The sequence below is a fragment of the Leptidea sinapis genome, chromosome 22 (assembly GCF_905404315.1).
Source record: "Leptidea sinapis chromosome 22, ilLepSina1.1, whole genome shotgun sequence".
Lineage (NCBI taxonomy): Eukaryota > Metazoa > Arthropoda > Insecta > Lepidoptera > Pieridae > Leptidea > Leptidea sinapis.
In genome coordinates, this window is record NC_066286.1 from 10681034 (window position 1) to 10708652 (window position 27619).

Here is a 27619-nt window from a genome sequence, read left to right on the forward strand (position 1 = left end):
GCTTGCGCAGCGCCAGTCAGTCGCGGTTAGCGCTCGCAACCCGAAGGCTTCAGTCAGCGCGCGAAATTTAAAAAAAGAATTTTAAAACAATTGTTTTTTTCACGTCGTTCAGTGATTGTGCCAGTGCTGTATTGTGTGTGTATTTTACCGATGTTTATCTGTGGACGTATGCGATAAAGTATAAGGTAAGCGATATTGTATTTCGAAAGTTGAATTTGAAATATTCTACTTTTGAGAGGTTGACTTGCCTTTTTGCGTCTTGTAACACCAAACCGTTAGACGCAAAAATGCGTACCTAGTTTGCTTGCGTAAAATAGCCCAAACATGGCTTATGTATTTTTTGCTGCATTAGCCAAGTCGCTTTAAGTCTGTACGAAATAAATAATAAACATTGTGTGATTCATTCAAGGAAAATAACTAATCATTAATAATGAACCTTTATAAATTTTATCATCGATCAACTGATAACAAGTTGATATGAGAAAAAAGCAAAATGCAGAAACAATTATTGTACGGAAGACAATCTAAAAAAAATATTATTTTAGAAAAGATTACCTACCTATACAGGTAACATGTTTTTGAGCTACGGAACAAGAAATATAATCATATGGCTATATTACTTGTACTACAGCTAGTTACTTGTAATTAATCGTATTAATAGTTAAATTAAGTAATTATTGAGTAATTAACTGTTATAATTTTTTAACAATAGATGAAATCGTGTAATGGAAGACTGGAAACGATAGAAACTATAAAGAATTCTCCATTATATATATATATATATTAATCCACTTTTGTTTAGTAAATTAGTGTCCAGAGATACCTATACCTATAATTATTCGCAATGTCCTCAACACGAAAATCTTGGCTGTATAGCTTTAAATCTTATGCCTGTTCTAGTAATGGGCATGGAAACAAAAAAATATTTTCAGATATAATAGAAGGATTAGTAACGCGAAGAAGAAAAAAAATTAAATTGAAGTACGTACCTAATTCGTATTTCAAATTTCGCGTAGTTTAAGTATACTATATATTTTTATATTATATATATTTTTCAGGTAAATTGTTTAGTTAAAATCGGCATATTGCAGTTATTAAATTAAAGGTGAATCTTCTGGTTCTTCTACTGGCTTGTTTTATTTATTTACTAAAGATGAATAAAGTAGAAGTCTTATGTCACGTTGAATTGGAGGATAGACCACGTGTTAACATATTTTCAAGTTTTCTTGTTTTCTTAAGAATCTATCTACAGATAAGAGACTTCCCGTCACCACAGAAGGGTTCTGGGCCTATGGGAGTTTCTTCTCTTTGCTTATCGGTCAGTTGTCTCGGAACTTTCTTACAATTATAATATTAAATTATTATAGTTAAGTAACTTTCTTAAAGTTTTTCATAAGTACTTAAAAAAAAACAAAAAAGAAACGAAAAGTCCTAGAAAAGTAGTCAGTACGGATGAAATTGCTTGGGCAAAGACTTAAAAACAATTTATAAAACGCATATAAGAAGTAACAAAGTAAACACCACAATCTGTACTTTGCCATTAGAAATATTATTAAGGCGCTGAGAGGATGCATACAGTACCGACAAAAGTTTTCGATTTTTATTTTTCTTTTGAACCTTTGAATATTTTTTAATAAAAGATCAATGTAAAAAATATTCTCTGTCTCTCTGTTTTGCTTTTTTTTTTGTATTTATTAGTGTTAGAGTACATACAACAGAAACTGTTTAAAACGGTTTAAATATAAGCCGCAAGCAGAAGCCTAGATTACAAATATTGCCTTTCAATTTAGATTCCGACGATTTGACGACCCATATAGCCGAATGGTTAGTGACTCTGACTACTAAGCTATAAGTCCTGGCTTCGAATCCTGATAGGTGCAATCATTTATTTGATGAATATGGATGTTTGTTTCCGAGTCATGGATGTTTATATGTATTTATATATCGTTGTCTTGTACCCATAGTACAGGCTATGCCTAGTTTGGGGCAAGATAATTTGTGTAAAAGTGTGTCAATATTAATACCTATTTTTTTTTTTATTATTCCGAAATTTCGTTACGATGGATTAATTTTTGAAGGAGGAAATAATCGAAAACGAAACCCTGACATTTTAATTGTTTACCCACGAGTTTTATTATTACACGACAGAAATTATAACTCTAAAATCTGAGAAAGACTTCAGCTTATGCAACTTCTGAAGGGGGAACCAAGTTTCAACGGATAGCAGGACGTAATCAGACTGGGAGGAGATTATATGCTAACTCTGGTAGTAACTAGTAACGTGCGCGAATCAAAGTATTCCCTTTCCTTCTCATGCCTGAATTTGGGGAGTCAACATCTCCTGAGGATGCCTCGTGTAGAGGCGATACACGTGTCGTATTGATTGAAGACGAATCGTGGCGGAATTAACACTCACAACATTTGATTTGATTGATTTCCGCAAAATAACGCCTAAATCAATAAATTATCTTTAATGTTACTTAAACTGTGTATTTATATTATTAAATCGGGGCCCTGCTGGTGTAAGAAAGAAAGGTAGACCGGTAGCTCGTTGAGATGGCAATATAATAGAAATAGCTGGTAAAAACTGGAAGACAGTTGCCATAGATAGAGAGGAGTAGAAAGTCTGGAGGAGGTCTCACATAAGAGGGGTTCATGCATGCCTACATGTTAGATTATAGGTACCTTTTTAAATGTTATACTAATAATTTTGCATTTTAAGTAATTGAAATAATATTCAAACCCAAATCAAAAACATATTTATTTACAATATTTAATAATATATTGACACACTTACACAAATTATCTTGCCCCAAACTAGGCATAGCCTGTACTATGGTTGCAAGACAACGATATTGTTAATACAATATACTTACTTAAACATACATAAATACATATAAACATCCATGACTCGGAAATATACATTCATATTCATCATATAAATGATTGTACGTCCCGGGATTCGAACCCGGGACCTCTACCTCAGTAGGCAGGGTCACTAAACACATAGACATAAACATAATTTTGGCTAGTGTCCTCTGGTAAGCAATTCTGGCAAGCCTGTATTGAAAGATAATCTCGCTCTTCTTAATTCTTAATCTAGATACACATAATTCAATATAATATAATATTATACGCATTACTCTACTAAAAAAAAACAAATGTAAAAAATCTAATAAAAAAAAATTACTTTTTATAATGCGAGAAATAAAAGATATTTTATTTTATTATTATATATTTTGAAATTTAATTACACATTATCGGGAACCTATAGTTTGATTATTATTTGAAATCTGACGACTGTTCGTGAACTATGCGCCGTTGTGACGGTTTATTAAATTTTACACATATAACTATTCTTTTTAAGGTTCCAAATCTCAAAAGGAAAAAAAACGGAACCCTAATTTCGATAGAAACAGCGTTATAATGACGCGCGTTTTATTCCTTTAAAAAGTAATTTATTCAAATACGTGTCTAAGCCCCCTTATTCATAATAGTCTGCTAACTTAAAGCATTGCTAATTCTCACTCTGTCTTCTTCTATTGACCTAAGTCAGAATGAGAAAAAACACTCCTAAGCGACTGTTTAAAGTTAGCGGACCATTATGAGTAAGGGGATAGCCCCTAAGGCCACTCCGAGGCGGGGCTTCGTAATTGTGAAATAATTACGTCCATTGGTTCACTTTCTGTAAAGTTATTATTAGATTTGGTTGTGTTATTTATATTCAAGACTAGCTGACCCGGCAGACTTCGTACTACCTCAATGGATAAATAAAAGACTAAAATAAACTTAAAACAAACAAAAGGAATCTTTTTTAAGTATTACCCGTGTTTTAAGGAAGTTTATTTTTACCTCCTAAGAAAGTTAGAAAGTTATAAAAATTCTAATTAGTTATTCATTTTAAACTATTATTTTAATTTGATTTCTAAACGACACATCAAAGAAAAATCAAAATCGTTGCTTTTATTTAATTCCGAGTATTTTCATATTTATTCAACCTTTTAAACCTTCTCTAAACAAATAATTCAAGACTAAAATAAGCCAAATCGGTCCAGCCGTTCTCGAGTTTTAGCGAGACTAACGAACAGCAATTGATTTTTATATATATAGAAGATATAGATATTTAAGTATTCCCTCCTTTTTATTGCAGTATTTCACAGTTTGGAAGCATGATGTCGTTTTGTACATTTTCTGGGATCATGTTAGTAACTTAACAAATTATACCTTAAACTAATCTTATAACTTAAATTATAATCTTGATCCCATTCGGGTATATGCCCCCTCCATCTTCTTCAACAATTAAGAAATTAGAAATGCAGAAACAAACTATTATATTCGAAAAAATTAATCAAAAGTTAGAACCCCTTATAGAAGAAAACAAAATAGAAATTTTGGAAAAAAAGATAAATTATTTAGAAATAGATAGAAGGAAAAGCAACATTATATTATTTGGATTGTCAGAAGAAGAGAAATCGTCATCAGATTTCCTCCAAAGAATAAAAGATACTTTGAACACAGATCTAAAAATCACTCTGGAAGCGATCAATGTCTCTCGTATAAGTTTTCTTTCGCCCGTTCTCAAGTCTTATACTATTTCAAATAACTAACTAAATAACTGTCTTAGGCGTTCAATAAGTGATTTTAAATCCTATTTAGATTAAAAATATTTGAATTTGATTTTGAATATAATTTTAAAATAAGTTAATTTCAAGTAATACGTCTATGCGTTTCTAAGAAACAGGATTCTTGACAGACGGAATTACGGACAAAGAAGTAAACCTATAAGAGTTTATTTCTACTTTAAATGATACGGAACCTTAATATATATATTTGTATAATAAATAACTTAATATCGTGATCAAAGAATGGTTAAGTTACCACATGACCTAGAAATCCGTGCTCGAAATGCATTTTTACATATGTATGCAAATACACACATATTCCTACAATGTGTTAAACAAAAAGACACCATATTGCAATTGTGATACGACTCATTTATGTAAAACACATTCAACTCTTTCGACGGTCATCATACAGATTATCATGAGTTTGAGTGAAATTGGATTCCCGTGTTTCTTGACGTCTTCATACTGCATTTAAAATATTATTGACCAAAGTATATGAAAATATCAGTGAATTTTGTTTACGATGACATAATAACATATTATTTAAATTGTTGGCGGATGGATTTCAAACGAACCATAGAGTAGTTACAACCCGTTAACCCGTTACTAAAAGTAAATGAATATAAAAAAAAAAGAAAAACAAGAATGTGATCAAAACATGTGTTTTTTTTTAATTAGAGGCAAGACGAGCTGGACGTTCAGCTGAGGGTAATTGGTACGCCCTGCCCATTACAATGCAGTGTCGCTCAGGATTCTTGAAGAACCCAAAAAATCTGAGCGGCACTACAATTGCGCTCGTCACCTTGAGACATAAGATGTTAAGTCTCATTTGCCCAGTAATTTCACTAGCTACGACGCCCTTCACACCGAACACACTTTTACAGTTAAATTGTACGAAAATTTATTATTTATTTACCAATACTATATAACATGACACAGTTTTGTTATTTTTGTAAAGAAAATTGTATAATGTTTGTAATAAATTAAGCATGCTTCCAATTCCGAATTAAAACTATAGCGATCTTGTACGAGAGAGGTAACCTAGCTTCGATCAATTCCTCAAGGCCGTTGGCTCGGTCCCGAGCCTTAATGAGAAGAAATGGCAAGAAACTCATTGCCACACTTATAAATATAAATAAATATAAATAAAAATTCTTTTATTAACTATAATAACCTCCTTTTATGCATATAAAGAATGCTTGTGCCACGAGACTCCGCTCTTTTTTAGCCCTAAATTAACATACTTAGAGAACATAATAATATGATAAAACGTGTATCTGTCGTAAGAGCAACTCAGTATTATCATAATTTTGTGGTAGTATCCGGGCGGTCAATGCAATTTTACATTCATGGGCGTTTCTATTATACAGGTGTCCCAAAGTTATGGGACATGAAGGGAAAGTACCTTAAATATCGTAGATAGGGTATTTTACTGAAAGAAAACTTTATGTTATTCTTAAAAGTTAGTAATTCTGCATTCAAAGATTTTCTAAAAATAACTTGCCTCGTCTGGGACTCCAACCGACTTAAATGTTAACAAAAAACCACCCCTACTTTTATGATACCAATCGAAAGAATGGCCAAAAACTAATAACTCTTCTAAAGTAACAAAGTATTTTAAAAGAAAGGAGCAACGTAAAATGTTTGAGTCAAATTTCAAGAAAGTTGAAACAGAATTGTGCCATATCATATCGAGTATTCACCATAAAATGATAAGAAAATCAAAAGGCAGCGGACTCATTAATTCACATATGAAGCGATGCAACAAAATATACTCAAACATGACAGAAAATGCGATTCCTATACTCGGGTGTGTTTTGAAACACTTGACTTTTAATTTCAGCCTCGCACACATCTTACATAGTGAACAATATACTATTATTGTGTTTGGTTAGGTATGTTGTACCTACATACTAGAGCAAGCTTAACCGGTTACCATTTAGTACATATGCACGGGTGTGTACGCGACAATTGACATACAAGAGTAGGTTGTGAATTTCAAGTTGCGATGCCGTTTGTACCGTTATCTTTGTCTGCAGTTTTTATTACAAATACCAACTCAAAATAACTTTGTGTTTCTTGCTGTTACTACACTTACAGTAATTATGTTTTTGAAGTTAAAACTTCTTTAACTGCTTCGCTCGTTCGAGCTCGATCAGTCAGAGCGATATTTAACTCAGTCATTAAAAAACACATTTTTAACTATAGTATCGCTTTTAGATATATAGAATACTAGCTGTTACCTGCAACTTCGTCCGCATTTTGAAGTGTTACCATGTACGCTAAACAATCACACATAATACATATATCTCTTATGCTTACGGCAGTTTTTTCACCGACTTACTTTGCAAATCCGACTACCACGAAAAAGTCTTTTCATTTTTCGGGTAAATATAATATAGCCTATAACACTCACAAATAACGTGGCTTTCTATTGGTAACAGATTTTTCAAAATCGGTTCAGTAGAAATAGAGATTACCCTCTAAATCCTCGAGTACTAACAAACTTTACCGCTTACCTGCCGATTCGCTCTATTGCAAATCGGTACTCGTATTCGGTTCTTAAAATTAATTAATTAAAATTAACTTCATAAAATGACCTCGTATTTAGGATGCTAGTTCATAAAATTACTTATTCAATAACGAGCGTTGGCCCGTGACTTTGCATAGACTTTGATAGATTTTGTTTAAGTGGTAATTTGACAGTTGAACTAGATTTTGTTCAGAATTTTATGAATTTCAATAGTGTACAATACGGTGCTTTAAATTACTCCTTAATTGGGTTCACTTTTTTCTTTTTAATTTTGAATAACATTGAAAGAGTATAAAGTCCAGTTGATATAAGTACACCCTATGCTTAAAAATGTTGCTGGTAAAATTTATTTGTTTTATTGTTAAATTACTTTGTTTTAGTTTGAAGTCTATTTTACAATACGCTTTCCAAATACCACAATACACCATTGAAACCGTATTCAAATCTGTTTAGCGGTTTCTGATATTAACGTGCCCAAACACATCGGCGCACCTCTTCGGTTCGAAACAGAAAAACAATTAAAATACTATTTTTAACCTCGGTATTAATAATAATAATCAAATCATAAATATTTAAATTTATAGGCATATTATACCATATACATACTATATAGTATACTTAAATTGCATTACACTTGAAATGTGTCATTTTTCAATCAGGTCGTTCGGAAGGCAGATTTCCTTAGAGAAGAACGAGCAAGAAACTCTAAGGTTGCTCTTTTCAAAACAGAATGTTACTACAGGGTTCTTATTATCAATGAAATTAACAAATCATTTCATTTACAATATAAGCAGAGTGATGCAATAAAATACACAAACGTCAATTACTAAATGTCTTACACGAGTAAGTCACAAAAATGTAAATTAATAAGTAAAAACATAGTTATTCGGCCTTACAAATAAAATTGGCATATAGTAAAACTAATCATAAACCACGAAAATACAAAATTTTTACAAATAGACATTTTGCTTACGATTGGTTTATTCTGACGTTTAACGTTTCCCGCGTTTATTTGCAAGGCAGCTTGTCATTCGGAACACTTAATAATCATCATTTTTTTTTTTTTTTAATTTATTTAGTGGCACGGGATGCAAGTCCATAGGCCAAATAATCATCATTGTATTGACAGTGTTGTCGACGATATTGTAAACATTTTGCATATTTTTGTTTATGCTTTGTTATAACTTTATACCAAGTTTATTTGTAATTCCGATTGAGTATATACTAACTGCCTTATTCATTATGAAACACTTTTCGAAGGTATAAAGCTATATTAGTTAAAACGTGTTTTAAGCCTTGCGAACATTTGATAAAATTTCTTATTCATATTCGTTAGATAAATCTTCCATAACTAATACGTCTCTATAGTATGCAATGTTGCCATTTCGTACAAAAAAAAACATGATTTTAACTAATTTAATGAGGAACTGTCAATGGAAACAGACATCTTTTCAATGTCAAAGGTTTGTCAGTTATCAAAAGTCGATGTCAAAATAATTTCAAACTTCAAAAATCAAAGTTTTGAAGTCTGCTGGTTGTCAATCTATGAAGGATATCCAACAACTTTGAGCGGGAAGCTATTTAGCACATTATTTAACGAACAGCTAATCGATGTCGGCCATGTTTTTTTGCGTTCGAGTGCTTAAAATAGGTTTATAGAAAGGTCCTAGCTACTATAAGTCACTTCACCTTTATCGAAGACATAATGAGCGTTTTAGCTCTAATATGCGATTATGAATACCATTTTTTGCCAAGCGTATATTAGCGATGTTTTAAATCTCTGCTAAGTTATTATGAATAAGACAGTTAAAGTACAATACAGTAGATGTATCAATCCACACATACCGTAAATGAAATAATGTGGCTACAACGTGTTTGTTTTAATGATTTTAAAATATGTCTTATTTATAAAAGTGATATGTGAGATACAATAATTATATCCAAATACATACATACATTACTTACAATCCAGGATTCTAACGGCTGTCAAGTGGAAGCCTTTGTCTTCAAATCAGAATTGCAAATTGACTTGGCATTTTCTATAAAAGCATTTACAGATAATATGTCTTTACTATACGTATGACTTTTATGTGACACATAAATTATTCATGCGCTCGTCAACATCTTGATCTAATAGAGACTTAATAATTGATTTTAAAAGGTAATAATATTGATGATTAACAGAATTCCACATTCGCATGACACGCAACAAATTAGGATATCAAAAGGCATAAAAGGCATTTATTTTCTCAAAATTGATTCCTTTAGAATTCTTTTTGATATCATTATCATCCCCACTATCTGGATGTGTGGCGGTTCTCTACAGTGTTTTAAAAAACTTCCTTCCACGTACAACTTTTTTATTTTCATGAAAATAAGGGACGACATGAGCAGGACGTTCAGCTGATGGTAATTGATACGTCCACCCATAACAATGCAGTGCCGCTCAGGATTCCTGAAAAACCCAAAAATTCTGAGCGGCTCTACAATTGCGCTCATCACCTTGAAACATAAGCTGTTAAGTCTCATTTGCCCAGTAATTTTACTAGCTACGGCGCCCTTCAGACCGAAATACAGTAATGTTTACACATTACTGCTTCACGGCATAGCTAGGCGCCGTTGTGGTACCCATAATCTAGTCGGCATCCTGTGCAAAAGAGCCTCCCAGTGGTAAAACAACGTAACTATGGAATAAGTTTACTTGACGATACTACATGGGTACCTTCAAAAAAAGCGTAATACACAAATAAAATATGAAAACAAAATTTTATGAACGATGCGGGACACGAACCCACGACCACTCGCGTTCCGTGCGAGTGCTATTCCAACTGATCTAACCGTTTGAGAGACGTGTCGTCATAAAATCTTGTATGCTTTGTTCAATTCTCAGGTTGTGGCTTCATACAACGATTTGAAGAATTTTATTTGTATGTCCCATATAGCTTAGATCTGCAGTACCCAGGAGGAAACCTTCTCATGAATAGAAATTTCCCAACACACGACGAGACTAGTATAGTTTACTTTCTTTAGCCTTTTTCGTTAGCCGAGAAAAATGCTGTCGACAAAGAGAAATGTCTATGGCTAATTATTCAATTGCATTTCTATAAATAAATAAATAAAAAAAAAACTGACTTAGGCCGAGATCTATAGCGCATACTTAGACTTTGCTCAGCCTTTACTCACGTAAAACTTGGCTGAGTGTGATAAACTGCGCATTTGACTTTTGTATTGGGCTGTCTTAGCATTGTCTTAGCAACAACATTTATCAAGAGATTTTCCGGCCTCTAAGTATGCTTTTTTCTTGATGGTCCCAAGTCCCAGTCGGAAAACAGCAGTTTTTCTCTCATAATACGTACACCACAAATAACCAAAAAATCCAATTATTCTTTCGTTTCCGCCGACTAAGGAAACAGCCTTAAAATTACTTTTACGGCGCAAAAATTGTTTAAAGAGTGAATAATTTATCGCGTTTTTGATCGGAATGTTGCCGAAGGCCGTTCGATATTATTTCCGAACACTTGAACACATAATACTGCATTTTGCAATGGTTTTTTGTTGAGAATTTATCGATTAACTTGTACTGATAACGCCAAGGCAACAACGTCACAAATTAAAATATTGTAACTTCATAATTCTTATAATTCTTTTAGTGTCCATAATTCTCTTTTAATCAGGTTAATATTATATGACATACCATGAAATATTGCAAAACTCCGACTCTTCGAAAAGGCCAGTTATGTTACTAATTTTGTTATGTGGCAATACACTGTATGTTTGTCCTTCTACGAATTTAAAAAAAATGTGGTGCTACTAGTAATAGTACTGGACCTACCAGGCTAACAATTAGTTGAAGAGAACTCTCCCCAGAATACGATGATTGGCCGGAGTCAGAAATTTCCAGAAGATCTTTGCCATTATCCAACTAAAATGGCAACAGTCTTAGTCTTCCTCTTGCTGCAGCCATGGACCCTGGATAGCTCTATTGTTTCCATTCCCTGGGTACAGGAAAAGTATGTTTGTATAGTATTTAGCGCATCTCTCCAGTCTGATGGTCATAATAGGGTGAATAGAACTCGAACTATACAGAACTGTCCGGTATTCTGTAAATTTCTCGCAACATTTCGTGTCTTCAACCACATGTATCATAGGGAGTGTTCCAATGTCGAGAGAGCTATTCGACCTGATCACACACTCCGTCCTTCTATAAAAAATATATTTAACTCGTGTATTATGTATTGTGCTTGTCTTACAGAAAAGGTTTCATTGAAAGATATTCGTATATATTGAGATAATACCTATCAATTATTAAAATTATCTATTTAATGAGAAAAATTCGTGTAATACTGTTGTTAATAGGTACAACAAAACATAAAAGTATCAATTAAGATAAGATACATAATACAATTTCAATATGCTTTCTTACTTTTAATTGTGCCACCATCTTATGGCAACTGGTAAGTACAGCATACTACTGTGATGTAGAAGTAAGTATAATATGTCAGCCGGTATTGGAACTGGTTTCGAAAGCCAGTGTCGTTGACCCAGCTATCAGGAGCCTGTTTGACATTGAGGTTTTTGAAACAGTAGATCGCATTAAAACAAAATGGTGGCTTTCGTTGTGACGTTTTTCAGATCTATATTATGTTGTTGTGACCATTTCTTACTGGTTCTAATAAATGCCTATTCAAAAGTCAGAACGTTATTAATGTATGCTAATTATATTAAAATAGAATATGTTGTGTTTTAAAAATATGAAAAATTAACATAATAACCTATATATTAATACGTAACGCAAAACTTTGTACCCTTTTTTTAAATTGCACAGCCGGATGAACGCGAATTTTAACTCAGTCAAATTTTATATGGAGAAGAAGTGCAAGAAGCTTTTATTCTTATACAAAATGACCTATAAATACGTTAAATAAATTAAAATAAATATAACGTTCACTTGAATGACACACAACATACATTATAGATATTATAATAGTCGTTGACTAATAAACCCTGATTGAGCTCAAACTTAAAAATGAAATGAGTAATGGTCGAATTTGGACCTCTGAGCGACCTCTAGTAAAAATAAAAATAGAATAAACATTTACACTGTATTTATATTACCAAAACATGGAAGGATAAATTTTACAATACATTATCAACATACGAGGCAGCAGCAAAATCGACCGTTTTCAGGACACTTTAGGATTTATATACCTAACGCTGAAAGTTCATAACTTTCTGGATTGTTAGGATTCTATACCTCAAAATGAATAAGCAGACCCCTAATAGGATCGTTTTGTTGTCCGCCCATCTGTCTGTCTATAGATATCAAGTTGTCATTGAAACGATACACTCAAGTTGAAGCTGTGAAATATCAAACTTATAAGTTAACGTTACAAAAAAGATACGGGTATTTATGCCACAAAAAAAGTATATTTCGACACTGTCAAGGGAATCAAAATTTATAGGGTATTTTCCGTTCACCTAGAGTAAGTTATGTTTGGCGATGAACTAACTTTCACAACGCAAGAATTTTTGTATGAGATAAAGTTACGGGACGAGAAAGACGTCGACTTCATGTTAACTAATACGCCCTGCGAATTACAATGCAGTGATTGAACCCAAAATTCTTAGCGGTGTCGCAGAAGTCGTCAGAAGAATAATAGTCGTCATAATGTCTGCCTGTGCAAAGGAGCCTCGCACTGGTTAAAAAAACCTGAGTGTCGTTATTTCATATAACAAGGTTCTTGTGTGTTCATTTCATATAAAAGAAAAAAAAAATCAAAAATAATATAAGTTATGAAAATAGGCTTACAGAAGATTTCGAGTTGCGGAAATACTTTAAATCACAAAACATCCTAAAGAAAGCGTGGACCACATCCGATAGATAATATCCCGTTATGACTGGCACACACGTTACGATTATCGACACAGTTTCTCCCTATTCCGATTTATCTATCTGCAAAATTTAATATTACTGCGTTCAGTTGTACAGTTTTATGGTGGGCATATACGCTATGAGAAATCGTAACGATCTGACGGTACAATAAATGATGCCGACGCACACATGTCAGCGATGGTTTCGACGGACGACGTATTCGCAGATGTTGCATTAATATTTGCCCTGAAGGAAAATAAAGTGAAGTGGTGCAAAGAATGGCTAATGAAAAGAAGAGTTCATTCAAATGTCAATTTGTTGTCTAAATTCAAAATGTTTCCAAAAGACTGTACAGTCTGATCGAAACGATTTTTCGTAGCGTATATGCTCACCATTATCCGATAAACTGTACAGTTTTTCTCATACACACATGTCGATTTGTCTTAACTAAACTGTACCATCCAATCGTAACGATTTATCGTAATGTGTGTAGAAGGCTTAACTTAAAAGAGAATCTCATATAAAAAATAAGTGTCTTAGAGAAAGATCGTCTTCATAATAGACAGACTGAAAAGTGATCCCTCAGCTGTCGCGGTCGAAATTCGTACTTTCATGAATCAAGGTTAGATTCTTTATTTTTAGCGTGGGTATTTAATAATTGACTGATGGCCAAATAAACGTTGAAATAACAGAACACTTGGCAGTCACTTCCGGTTCACAAGTATTAAATTAATTTCAATTTAATGAATTATTTATAGCTACGAATACGAGTCCAATACCCCTTGATTTTCCAAATGATTTGAGTTTGCTTTAATGTTAATTTCGCCAATATTTGTCTTTAATCAAATCGACACGTGTTTCGCCTCTACACGAGGCAACCTCCGGACGTGTTGTCTCCCCAAAATCTGGCATCTAGAATTTGGATAATTATGGATTTCCGCAAAGTAACGCTTACTTCAATAAATTTACCCCTTGATTTTACATCTACAATATATAGATATATTAATAAAATTGAATTTAATGTTTTACAATTATTGTAAAACCTTTTGTACGCCTCATGGCGCCAAGCGGTTGGAGATTGTGGCTTACTCTCGATAAGTCAATATCAAGATTTTTTTATTTCTCTTTTTTCTTCTTTAGATTGTCTCTTTTTTGTCTTATCTCTGCAACAGCTGGACTAATTTTGATGCGACACTTACAAGCTCATGTTTATTAAGAATAATATAAGCATTTATATCTCAGCAAACCAATTACAACTCTGTGCAAAGCGTTACATCGTGAAAAAGAATTCATTAGACAATTTATACGTCTAGAATCTAGATAGTCTCTTGCTGCTAGACAATCAATATACAAACAGGCCAGGAATAGTAGTTGTATTGTAGTATGACACTTTGTGTTAGTGTGCTTGTATTGCTCGAAATAGAGGGTAGTTCTAAAATCTATTTATTTCGACGTTTTCACAGCTGTCATAATCTATCTAGATAAGACATATAAATGATCTAAGAATGGTACATTAACCATAAACGCCTAATAAAGATTTCGGATACCACATTTGGAAAATTCAAGTCAAATATTTTTATTTAAAATAAGATTTAAAATCACTTATTGAACGACAAAAACTACCAATTAAGATCTCATATAAATCCACAACTGAGTTTAATTTTGGGTTACGATTAAATATAAAATATCTGGACGACCGAGCCTTGCTCGGATTTTTAAGAATGTACGAAACTTGAACAGAAAAAAAAACTAATAGGACATTTGGATTCAAACCGGGGTCCTCTGCTTTCCGGATCACCCAAGCATCTGAGCTATTATAGTCTTGTATATAGTGGCGAAATTTACTTTGGTATTCTAATGTTATTGTAGCTGTTTTTCATTAAAACACGGATAAAACTACATTTTTTTAATTGAAACCTAGCTAGATCGATTTATCGTCCCCGAAATTCCCCTGTATACTAAATTTTATGAAAATCGTTGGAGCGGCTTCCGAGATTCAGAAGATATATAATATAAGATATAAGATTCGACCGAGGCGTGATGACGACATTGCTGATTAATGCTGCGTGATGAAGACATAGCAAGAATCAAGACCAGCTGACTTTAGAAAACTTTCCTCTTTTAACGGCCGTGAACCCTCGTGAACAGCAGGTTTATAAACAATCAGGAAATCTGTGAAGTGATTAAACATAGGACCAAGTTATCGGGTATGACCTGGCAAACTGTACTGTTTGACAACTGCAAGACTCTGGTATCCTCTCTGGCCACTGTGAGTGAAAACCTAGCCGAAATTGAAAAAATTTATTGCATTTTGTGCAGATTGTTCACGATGAACAAAAGAAAGATTGATATCTTCTTAAAGATATATATTTTGTCTGTCTTAACAGGATTAGATAAATTAGTTTGTGTGTAGTTGAGGTGTCGTGTGCAAGTAGTCGAAGTAGAATAGTGAATGAATGAATGTTGTATTTGACAGATAGATGAAGGATGAAGTATGATTGACAGAGTAGGTAAATGGAGTAATATTAGAGTAATTGTTTGATAGGTTTAGGTGTATGACTCGATATAAAAATAAAATGAAATTTAATCTAGTCGACGATAGGAAATCTGGCGTCGACACAGATTTTACCGGGATGTCATCAAAGAAAGAATTATAACCTAGAAGAAATATGAAAGACTCATAACCTAGAAATATCAAAGAAAGTGTGATTGGGACTCTCCCATCCAGAGTTGCGTACATATTATTAGGTAGGTAACTTATACTTATAAATCAAATCAAAATCAGTTTATTCACGTAGGTCACGGAAATGACACTTATGAATGTCAAAAAAAATTCTTATTGAATCTACCGCTACTTCGTCAAGGGTTGAGCTAATGAGAAGAAGTAGCAAAATTTACATTTAAGTACATCGATTTACGAATCATTTCAAATTACAATATAATATGTAAAATGTAAAATGATGGAACAGACACACTCAAACGTCAAATAGTCAATGTCTTAGACGAGTAAGTCAAAAAAGTAAATGTAAATTAATACAAAAGTTATTGAGTACAGTAGCTGCATCATCCACATACACCATAAATAAGGGAATAAAAAAGGATAAAAAAAGGTTTTTATTTTTATTTGTAATAATAATAGATAGGTATTATAATACGTTAAAAGTAAATTGATTGAGCAATATATAAATGTAACATTTACACGTACGGACAGTCCGACCTTGTTCTGTTTACGACTCATTTCTCTTTACGATCCGTAATATACCGGAACTGACTCAAATTACGAACTCCATGACATATTTAGTAACGTTCACGATGGGAAATATTGACGTAGCAAATTGTATAAGTCTTTCAAAATGTTGCTTTAAATGCGAATTATTTTATTCAAAGTAGGATTTTAAATCACAAATAAAATTTGAAAAACAAAATTTTATGAACAATGCGGGATTCGAACCCACGACCTCCGGCGTTCCGTGCCGGTGCTCTAACCAACTGAGCTAACCGTTCGAGTACCGCCTCGTTATAAAATTCTGTTTGCTTTGTTTAACTCTCAGGTTGTGGCTTCATCTACAGGATCTACTTTACAGTTGATAACCTGCTCATCCCCAATTTTTGCATATTAGGAAATTGACTTGAGATGTCGCTCTTGTAAATCTAAACAATATGTTTTGTTTTTATTATGTTTTGTGTTATAAATGAAAGTTCATAAAATTCTGTTTTTCAAATTTTATTTGTGTATTAATCCTAGAAGTGAGGGTTATCACTTTAAAAACATAACATATTGTTTAGGATATTAAATCACTTATTGAACGCCAAAAACTATCACCCATTCGAAAATTTATTCCTCAGACTTGTAAAGAATGGGTACAAGAAACTAAGAGGTCTTCTTTTAAAAAAAAACACAATAAGATTTATTATTTAAATTGCATGAAGACGGTCTATTACCAATCTGTGGTATCATTAAGAAAGTCATTTGTGAAGACAAACGTTTTTCAACAATTCTTTTGAATTTCGTACACATTTGGTTTGTGAATTTTCTGCAAACATGTAAATCGCCCTAGAAAAGGCTTACTATCTCGACTTAACCGAGTAGTAGGCATAACAAGTTTATGTTTGATCCTGGTGTAAACATTATGATTATCACAGGTTCTAGAAAATTAGCTTATATGCCTTTGTACAAACCTTAGATAATTTATAGGTCTAGAAAGAGTCTCTTCACACAAAAAAAAACACGCCAGGCTTAATACTTGAGTGTGCGTGACGACCTACGTCTTACACCCGCGATTTATATGACACTTTGTGTTAGTGTGCGTGCATTGCTGAAAATACAGGTTAACTCTAAACTAAATTTTTTTCGACGTTACAAGTAACTACACGACCACATTTTCTCTGGACCTCGCTGTATCGTTCACCCCCTCGCGCTCGTCCTGTTGCCTCAGTACGGTTTGCAGTTTCATTACCGTGAGGTATATGTCGTGATATTTTTGTGCTATCACTGCTTTTATATCGATGTTTTCATTTTACATTAAATAGATCTTTAGTTTATGTTGTTCTGTGTCTATTTAATAGTACTGTAAGAAAAATATATACTCTTTGTACTTAACCTAGATTCTTTCATTGATTTTACATAATTAGATATAATATTAATAATCAGCATCACAACACAACACATTTACATTAATAATACAAAAAAAAAATATCGTAGTTTATTTATAAGTAATATTAGGGTAGGTATTATTTATTAAAAGTGATGATTGTTTTGTACATACATACATAAAATCACGCCTCTTTCCCGTAGGGGTAGGCAGAGACCACTTCTTTCCACTTGCAACGATCCTTACATACTTGTTTCGCTTCGTCCACTTTCATTGTTCCTTTCATATATGCTCTCCGGTTTAGGGTACTCTTGACCTGGCCTTTTTAAAAGACGTTTTGATCTTGAAACGTCCGCCTAGGTCTACCCCTTCCAACACTTTCATTCACACTGGCCCTATACACTTTCTTCGTCAATCGTTCTTCATTCATTCTCTCGACATGTCCAAACCATCTCAGCATACCTTTCTCAATTTTTGTTACAACATCTTCTTTCAGACCACAACGTTTCCTTATCTCACTATTTCTTATCCTGTCACTCAGCTTAACTCCTATCATACTTCTCAACGCTCTCATCTCAACTCAATGATTGTTTTGTACACCGCAATAAAGCGACGATGTGAGGTCATCGACGTCATGATCACAGAATATGTAACCATAGTCCAACAATATCAAAATTCAAAATCTCATAATCTCAAACATCCTACAATAAAACTGAATATTGTTAGAAGGGCTAAGTACAAATGAACTCAGTGGCGGTATATATACCTACTTAATATACCGACGGTGCTCGTCTTTACTTGTCCGTAAACCTAAATAGCTGACCTAAATTCAGGCTTATAATAACTAACACTAACTATGTTTGCGTTCATCGCATAAACAAAATGGCTGCCCTTGATTTTGCCGTCTCTTACGATATTAACTACATCAAAGGACAGAACTCCGCAGACAAACAGCTATGGAATTTCACAGGTGGTCTTATTTTTTTTATTATTTATTTATACTATTAATCATTTACAGAAAGAATCTTAAAAGCTAACATAGTCCCGCAAATCTGTTTGGACAGTTTGTCTGCAGGATCAAGTCTCTTGTAATACATTAATGCATATTAGAACATTGATTTTATACAAGTGTAATCAAGAAATAGTGATAAAAATATAATAAAAAATCTAATTTTAATTTTAAGGCAGTGTTGACAATAAATATTTTTTAAGTTTAGTTTTAAATTTTCTTTTACTGGTTTCTGTGCGGATGTCCTCAGGCAAGCTGTTTAATAGATAAGGTAGGCGTTTTTTCAGAGTTCTATCTCCGTAGTAGTTATTGATTCTAGGAACCTCGAACTTACCAGCGGACATCAAGCGAGTATCGTCTATTTGAGTTTGTCCTGGTTGATGGAGATAGACCAAAATTGTATAAAGCTTAGGCGATTGAGACGTGATTTATAACAATTATTATAAATTATCATTCATCATCATAATTTCAGCCTGAAGATGTCCACTGCTGCACAAAGGCCTCCCCCAAAGATCGCCATGACAATAGGTCCTGCGCTGCCCCCATCCAATCCATTCCGGCGATCTTAACCAGATCGTCGATCCATCTTGTTCGGGGCCTACCGCCACTACGTCTTCCGGTACGTGGTCGCCATTCGAGGGCTTTACTGCCCTAACGGCTATCTATCCATATTATGTGCCCCGCCCACTGCCACTTCAGGTTCGCAACCATGTGGGCTATGTCGAAGACTTTGGTTCTCCTACGGATCCCCTCATTCGATCTCGCAGGGAAACTCCGATCATGGCCCTTTCCATTGCCCTCTGACTGAGCATGAGCTTGTCATGAGGCACATAGTTAGCGTTATAAATTATAATAGTATTTTTATTAATAACTATTAGGAGATTTTAAATACTTACCCCCTTATTCATAATAGTCTGCTAACTTAAAGCATTGCTAATAATTCTCACTCTGTCTTCTTCTATTGACCTAAGTCAGAATGAGAAAAAACACTCCTAAGCGGCTGTTTAAAGTTAGCGGACCATTATGAGTAAGGGAGTTAGTATGTGCTTTTTGTACTGGAACAGAAATGTTATATATTAAGCTTTACAAGCATTAGTGAAAGTGTACGAATCCAGTAGACATCGTTACTGTGGCGCGGAATCTGTAGCGGGGGGCGAAGAACTGGCGATTTAGTATAAATAAGATTATGTATTGAACGAAATGTGTCAATGAGTTGCTAGTTACGTGGGATACTTTTCTGACATTATTGAAGTGAAAACTTTATAAGCCGCGTTGGGTTTTTTTTGGTAGGGGAAAATTTTATCTGTTCGCGTCACCGATATGCTTATAACTGGCGCACGCGATAAATACATAATTAAAAAAACATATCTAATATATAAAATTCTCGTGTCATGGTGTTAAACATTGAACTCCAGAAAATTTTTATTGCATATTGGGTAGGTCTGAGAATCGGACAACATCTGTTGTTCGTCCCCCTAAATGTTAAGGGTGGTCCACGAACATTTTTTGATATTTTTTTTAAATTTGTTTGATTATGAGTCAGCATTAAAAAATACATACAACTTCAAATTTTCACCCATCTACGATCAACAGTTACTTTTGTATCGCGATTTCAATATCGGCAATACAAAGTTTGCTGGGTCAGCTAGTATTATATTATATAGTTAGACACTTTTTGGATAGGTGCAATCTCGTGAGTTTCGAAATGCTTATAGCAGTATATCTGTAGCTATACAACTGACGTATTGTGCAACATTAGTGCAACTAGTGCAATTCAGCCAGAAGAAGTCCACTGCTGGACAAAGGTCTCCCCCAAATATCGCCATGACGATCGGTCCCTCGCTGCCCTCATCCATCCTACTCCGGCGATCTTGACCAGATCGTCGGTCCATCTTGTGGGACACCGTAACCTACCAACAGTAACCCTTCCGGTATATCTTATTTAAGTGAAATTGAATGGATTTAGTGAAAAAGTTCAATGTGTATAATATGTATATACCAACTGTATATAGCTGATTAATAAATTATTGAAAGTATGTTTTAAAAATAAATAATTTAATTGTTTTTAAACATTATGAAATTTCAAATATTAGTACTAAAAATTTTTCAAGAAAATGTTAAAAATAACAGTTCAATTATATCATTTAAATATAAACTAATTTGTTATTTTTGAAGTGAAAACTTATCCTCGGATTTGTCTATTTTTCGGCAATAGCAGAAAACATATGCTGTTAAATGGTATTTGAATTCATTTTTCATGAAGAATAATTCTGTAAGTTCGGACGTCCTTTGACCATATTATATAGACTTATAATTAAAGTAAATAACTAAAAATGTCTTCTTTACAATATTTGGAACCTGGTGCTAATCAATTTCTTTTTTGTGAAGCCGTCACACAGTTTATATAATATAAATTGTAATAATGTTGCTTTATAAAAAATGTAATCAGTAACCTAGCAAAAAACAAAATTAAATTCACGTTACTTACAGATTGTTTAATTTTTTTCTACTAATACACGATGCATGTTTATATAAAACACTTTTACGGCCGTTCCCAATATACTGTCTACAGACAGAGATACATTACTACCTTCTACTGTCAGTAATTAGCTGTCAATAATCTGAAGCTGTCCCAATATACCCGATAAGTCATTCTTATCGCCTTATATTGGGACGCGTGAATTGCAATTTCCAGCATGCATTTTCCATTTTGACAGACAGCGTGTACGGATTCACCTTAATTACCGTCGATAAGTTTATTGAGACAGAAAAGTCAACGATAGTTACGATTTTTATCTCAAGTAAGTAATAGACTGAATATTGGGAACGGCCGGGCCGTTAAAGGATTAAAACGCATCTGATTGTATTTTTACATTATATTTTTGCGTAAAAGAAGTTACATTTTTATTATTATTTTAGTGAACCCGACGTTTCAAGACATTTCCAGATCTCGTTTTCAGGGGGACTGCAGATGAAATGAGTCAAAGATAGTATTTGTCATAGTTGTCATTATGAAGATTAGCGCCATTTGTTGCCTCGGAGGTGGTATTTGCTGTAGACAGATAGATTACACGCGTTTTACTGCCGTATTCAATAACCTATCTATCCTTAGTTTTACTTACTAGACGTAGACAAATCAATCCTTTTACGCTCACTATTGACAGATAGCATTGGACTATAACTATAGTGGACATTACTATAGTGGACATTACTATGGATAGACACGGACGAGTAAAAAAAATAAGGACTCCGTGTCACCTTACATAACAGCGAGGCAACAAAACAAGCCGGTAAACGTGTAAATACATAGCCCCACACTTATACAAGCCGATCGAGATTTGCCATCGTCTGTGACAGATAAGTTTGCATCGCAATAAAATATTTTAAAAATGCCGTCGTGCGTTATGAAAAAGTGTAAAAACAATATTATAAAGGTATTTGTGGATATATGATTATTTAAAGGAGAAAAAATTGTGTAACTGGTATACCCCGTAACCGCACACACACACTAGCATAAAGGTGCACGGCGCGGAGTCCTTCTTTTTTTACTAGTTCGTGTGGATAGATAAGATCTTGTCATTAAACGGTGACAGCAATGTATCCGTAAGTTAAACTATGTGTAGATAGGTTATTGTAAACGGCCGTTAATCCTTTAAAAGTGTTTTATTTAAATGTGTAACACTCGCGTTAATAAAAGAAAATACTACGTTAAATATTATATATTAATTAACATATACTGGCCTGTTCCATCAGCCATTTGCCAAAACTAACCTTAAGCAATTTTCTCCCATTCCACGTCTGTCAAGAACTTATAGCTCCATCTGTGGTGAAGTAGATATTTTTAAAGATTCTTTACCTGCGTTTAAAAAAATATTACCAGATTGTTAGGCGCCAAATGATTAATATTCTTCTTCTTTTTTTCTTCTTTTCAAATTCGTATCTTGATTCTAAATTTTTTATTTTATATTATTGTTTTCTTGGTGTCACGAAAGCAAAGACTGTGCATGTTGTGACACCTTAATTTGTTGTACATTCAACTCATTATTTGATATATTTTAAGCGTTATTTTAAGCGTATTAGAATGTAACAACTACTGGTTGTCCTATAAATAAATATAGCTTCTTTTCCCGCATAATATTTGTACGGAGTAAAAGACGTAGTCTCGATTTATATGAGTAAATAGAAAGATTTAAATAGTTAAAGTAAAATTTCAGTTATTATTAGGTAGGCATGCGTGTTTTTTTTATAAAAAGAGTATTTTATTTAAATATAAAATTATATTTTTTATTTCGAAATGTTCAGAATAATTTTATGGGAAATAGTATGAAATTACCGTTTTGTACTGAAAATTCAAACATTTTGATAAAAAAAAACAAAACAAAGAAATTTTGTATATAATATTATATGCATTTGTTTGTGTGCTATTCACAGTCTGTCTGTTCGCGATAAACTCAAAAATTACAGCACCTATCATCGTGCTGTTTAGACAATGGATAGCGTGATTCTCGAGGAAGGTTTAGGTATATAATTTGTTAAGTTTTTGTATACATTTTTGTAGGAGGTGTCGGAAAAAATAAGTCGTCTGGGAGCTTTCAAAGAAAACGCTGTCAACCCTTTGAGCTATAACAAAACAATGTATGGTGGAATTGTGTATCTTATATAAATCTACAGAAAAGTCCGCGTTTGCATATGTCTATCTTTTATGTATAACATACCATATCCATTTTAATACATTAAAAAATTGGCAATTGTAAAGCGGTAATGTAAAAGCTGTTAACACAAATGCGATATTAATCCTTATCAATTTATCACGACAGAAAAACGTCTGTCGGGTAAACTAGTATATGTTTTAAATTTAGTTTTTTTTAATGAAAATAAGGGACAAGACGAGCTGGACGTTCAGCTGATGGTAAGTGATACGCCCTGCCCATTACAATGCAGTGCCGCTCAGGATTCTTGAAAAACCCAAAAATTCTATGATGTTAAATCTCATTTGCCCAGTAATTTCACTAGCTACGGCACCCTTCAGACTGAAACACAGTCATGCTTACACATTACTGGTTCACGGTAGAAATAGGGGCCGTTGTGTTACCCATAATCAAGACGGCATCCTGTGCAAAGGAGCCTCCCTCTGGTAGATAGGTAGAATAATTAGCATACTTACTTAATTATAACTTTGTAAATCTTTGTAAATCAAAATATTAGTATTAACTCAAACATATAAATTATTTGATTTAAATATAATGTGGTCTAAACCTTATATCTTGTTGCAGGTCACCCGAGATGATTCACGTGGATGAAACAGATCCTGTTGGAGGTTTGTATGTTTTACATTTATTTATTAATCGGGGATACTCGATGGTGAGTGCGAATACCACAGACTTAGAACATACTAGCGTGCCTGCGACTTGACAGCCCGATAATGCATTACCACTTTTTATTTTTCAATGTGTACGTTCTAGTTGCTGAATTACAATCTAGTTGTTGAATTATACATATTTGAGTGCTGTATGTTTGTTCGAAAAAAATTTAGCGAATTCAGTTAACAGGAAAACACTTCTCTTTTCCCATCCAGGGACCCCACCAAACTACAAGTACCTTGATGTAGAACTACATTATTTCACAGAAACTGTTTTTGTATGTGCATAAAAATCTATAATCACATCCCAAAAATAATAAGAGAGGTATCGTCAAACAGGAATTTCTCATCTAAATTGAAAATATACCTTAGTAAAAAGTGCTTATATTCATTAGACGAATATTTTCAACTAAAAACTTGACTATATACTATATAATACTGCTACTAATCTTTTGCTAAATTGATATTATTGTAACTAATGATTTAGAAATGTATTTGCACGTCATACATGTGGCAAACATGTACTTTATAATATTTATGTAACATCAATCTAACATGTTTATGCAAATAAAAACTTGACTTTGACTTTAGTTAATAGCTTAGATAATTTATGCGTCTAGATAGAGCCTTGCTAGACAACCGATGAAAACAGGCCAGGTTTATTACTTTAGTGTGCGTGACAGGCGTTTTACTCTCGTGATTTGTATGTCAATTTGTGTTAGTGCGCGTACATGGCTCAAAGTAGAGGTTAACTGCCTAACTCAATTTTTTTCGACGTTTTCACAGCTGTCACAGTCTATCTAGACGTATAATCTAAGGTTTATAGTTTCAAAAATACTATAACGAGATAATTCCAAGCGTGGCTGACTGTTTACGACTTGTCAATCAAAATCGGTTACAGTAAGAGTAGTTTCGTTTTCCTTATATATATAATATATCTTGCTATAGCTATCTTTTTTTATGAAAATAAGAGACGAGACGAGCAGGACGATCAGCTGATGGTAATTGATACGCCCTGCCCATTACAATGCAGTGCCGCTCCGGATTCTTGAAAAGCCCAAAAATTCCGAGCGGAACTACTATTGCGCTGGTCACTTTTAGACATAAGAGTAATTTCACCAGCTACGGCGCCCTTCATACTGAAACACAGTAATGTTTACCCATTACTGCTTCACGGCAGAAATAGGCGCCGTTGTGGTACCCATAATCTAGCCGGCATTCTGTGCAAAGGAGCCTCCCGCTGGTATATTTGCCTATCTCCTTTAGAGATGTTCCCTCGTACCTTTTGACCGTGGCTGTGTGAGTCTGGAAGTCTCTTGCAAACCACGCGGCTGTGGAATGCCAGGAAACGTGATAATCTATAATTGTGACTTGTGGTTTTGTAATATTAACTTTTGCAGTTAATCTCGACCTTGAAATGTATCAACCGTTTTACTTAATTCCTCACATATTTCTGTATACCATCTTTAGCCTACATTAGGTTTAAATAAACTTTTTTCTCATTAAGACTATTGTCACTTACATGAGAAATTAACATTTTAACAATTAAAGTAGGTACGTACAAAATATGATTTCGGTAGGTATACAATGCAATTCAATGTTAGGCAAATACAAAAAACAGACCACTGGAGTTATTGAAACGTTTCATATATATTGAGAAGGTAATGTAATGACTTTTAAGAATCGCCTTAATAGATGATAATTTATAAAAGCATTTAAGTAATTCCAGAACCATTTATTAAAAGGCATAAAAAGGCATAAAAGGCATTTATTTTCTCAAAATTGATTCCTTTAGAATTCTTTTTGATGTCATTTCTAATAACTACTAGATACTACTACCGCTTCGGAAACAAATGGCGCTCTGAGAGAGAAGAAGCGGCGCAAGAAACTCTTCCAGCATTCTTTTTTTGCGCTCTTTTCAATAATATACAATATTGTACAGTCATTTCTATCGCTATGAAATAATCACAATCTAGTCCCAGGCTGTCCGATCATTTAGATATTCAGCAGTGTAGTAAAAGGATTTATGACAGAGTCATTTTTTATAAAACATTTAAATTTATTTATAGATAATGCCTGAACAGTGGCTGGGACTTAATTATAGAAGTGTATACATTTACCCTTAAAGCGATTATGTATCTTATGAAGCCTACTAGAATTCGTTACAAGCAATCCCTTATTTCTAGTGTTATAATAATGAAAATCACTATTAAATTAAAATACGCAAACTAAGCAGTAAGCAATAATCTTCTTAAATTTCGAACAGCAAAAGGTTACAGACTATAGAACAGTACACAGATTAATAATCACATAATAGAACATAGAGTGACGATTGGCGCATAGATTGTTGCATTTAATAAAGACTTCAATGTTATGGCATTTCTTATTTGCGAGGGTAGGTTGGGTTATACATATAGCTGAGCTCCCTTTTTTTACCCTTGCGAGGGTAAATATTAACCCCCGTATTCATAATGGTGCGCTAACTTTAAACAGCCGCTTAGGAGTGTTTTTTCTCATTCTAACTTAGGTCAATAGAAGAAGACAGAGTGAGAATTAGCAATGCTTTAAGTTAGCAGATTATTATGAATAAGGGGGTTAAGGTTGAAAGTTTATGAGGGTAGTATATTAATTTTGAAGAAAGAAGCCTTATTTGTAGTTTTTCAGTTGTAAATACATGTCTTAATATTTTTTATTTTATTTATTTATTAGCTTTTTAAGGGAAACAAACAGTACAATAAATAAATACATTAAAAAAACATGAAAAGTATTTCTAAAACTGGTTAGTTTTGATATCGAGGAAACTTAACCAAGTTTCCACAGATATCAAAACATATCTAATACATAATTTTAATTTACCACCACGCTATGTTAATATATATAAAACCATAAATCATTTATACATCTAGATAGACTATGACAGCTGTGAAAACGTCGAAAAAATTTATTGAGCAATGCACGCTCACTAACACAGTGACACACAAATCGCGAGTGTAAGACGTAGCTTCTCACGCAAACTAAAGTAATAAACCTGGCCTGTTTTCATCGGTTATCTAAGAGCAATGGCTCTATTTTAAATTTGACGTTTAATTTATGTAAGATATAAATGAATATAAAAATAACTGAATGGTACTACATAATCAAACATTAAGTGCTTACGCAGTTCAATATCAACACGCGTCTATCGCTTTTACAACATAAACTCAGCGAATCGTCTAACATCCGAAGCTCGGCTTCGTTCAAGGCTGAAGCCAAAATATAAGGCGAAAAGTAACTATTAAAAGAACGACTGAACAATATCCAAGAGACGCCACTCGAACGGCTAATAAATAAACAAAAACATTTGATTTTTGGCAGAAGAAACGGAATTCAGCTTTATTTTAGACTCGGCTCGACACGACGTACGGTTATGGCCGATGACATTTGACTGTTCATCATTTGTCTTCGTGAGTTTTACTCGAACGTCATAAGGATAATTTACAACTGCTGAAGATTTACTTTCTACAAAATTGTAAACTATAACGGCCTTACAAATAAACTTGGTATAAAGTATATAACTGATAATAAACCAAGAATATGCTATATGTTTACAAAAAGACATTTTGCATATGATTGGTTTATTCGGATGTATA

At 33.4% G+C, this 27619-nt stretch overlaps 1 protein-coding gene across 2 annotated transcripts in view; it reads left to right on the forward strand.

Annotated features, from left to right (window-relative positions):
- LOC126970807 (myosin light chain kinase, smooth muscle) overlaps positions 1–27619 on the forward strand; it is a 67014-nt gene continuing 39395 nt past the window's right edge. The window contains exons 1-2 of one of the 2 annotated variants that reach the window (XM_050816928.1): positions 1–185; positions 23905–23948. In XM_050816928.1, coding sequence (XP_050672885.1) covers positions 23915–23948 — 34 coding nt within the window. In that variant the 5' untranslated portion in view covers positions 1–185; positions 23905–23914. The remainder of the gene's footprint in view (positions 186–23904; positions 23949–27619) is intronic. The other variant, XM_050816929.1, reaches the window with a different exon arrangement.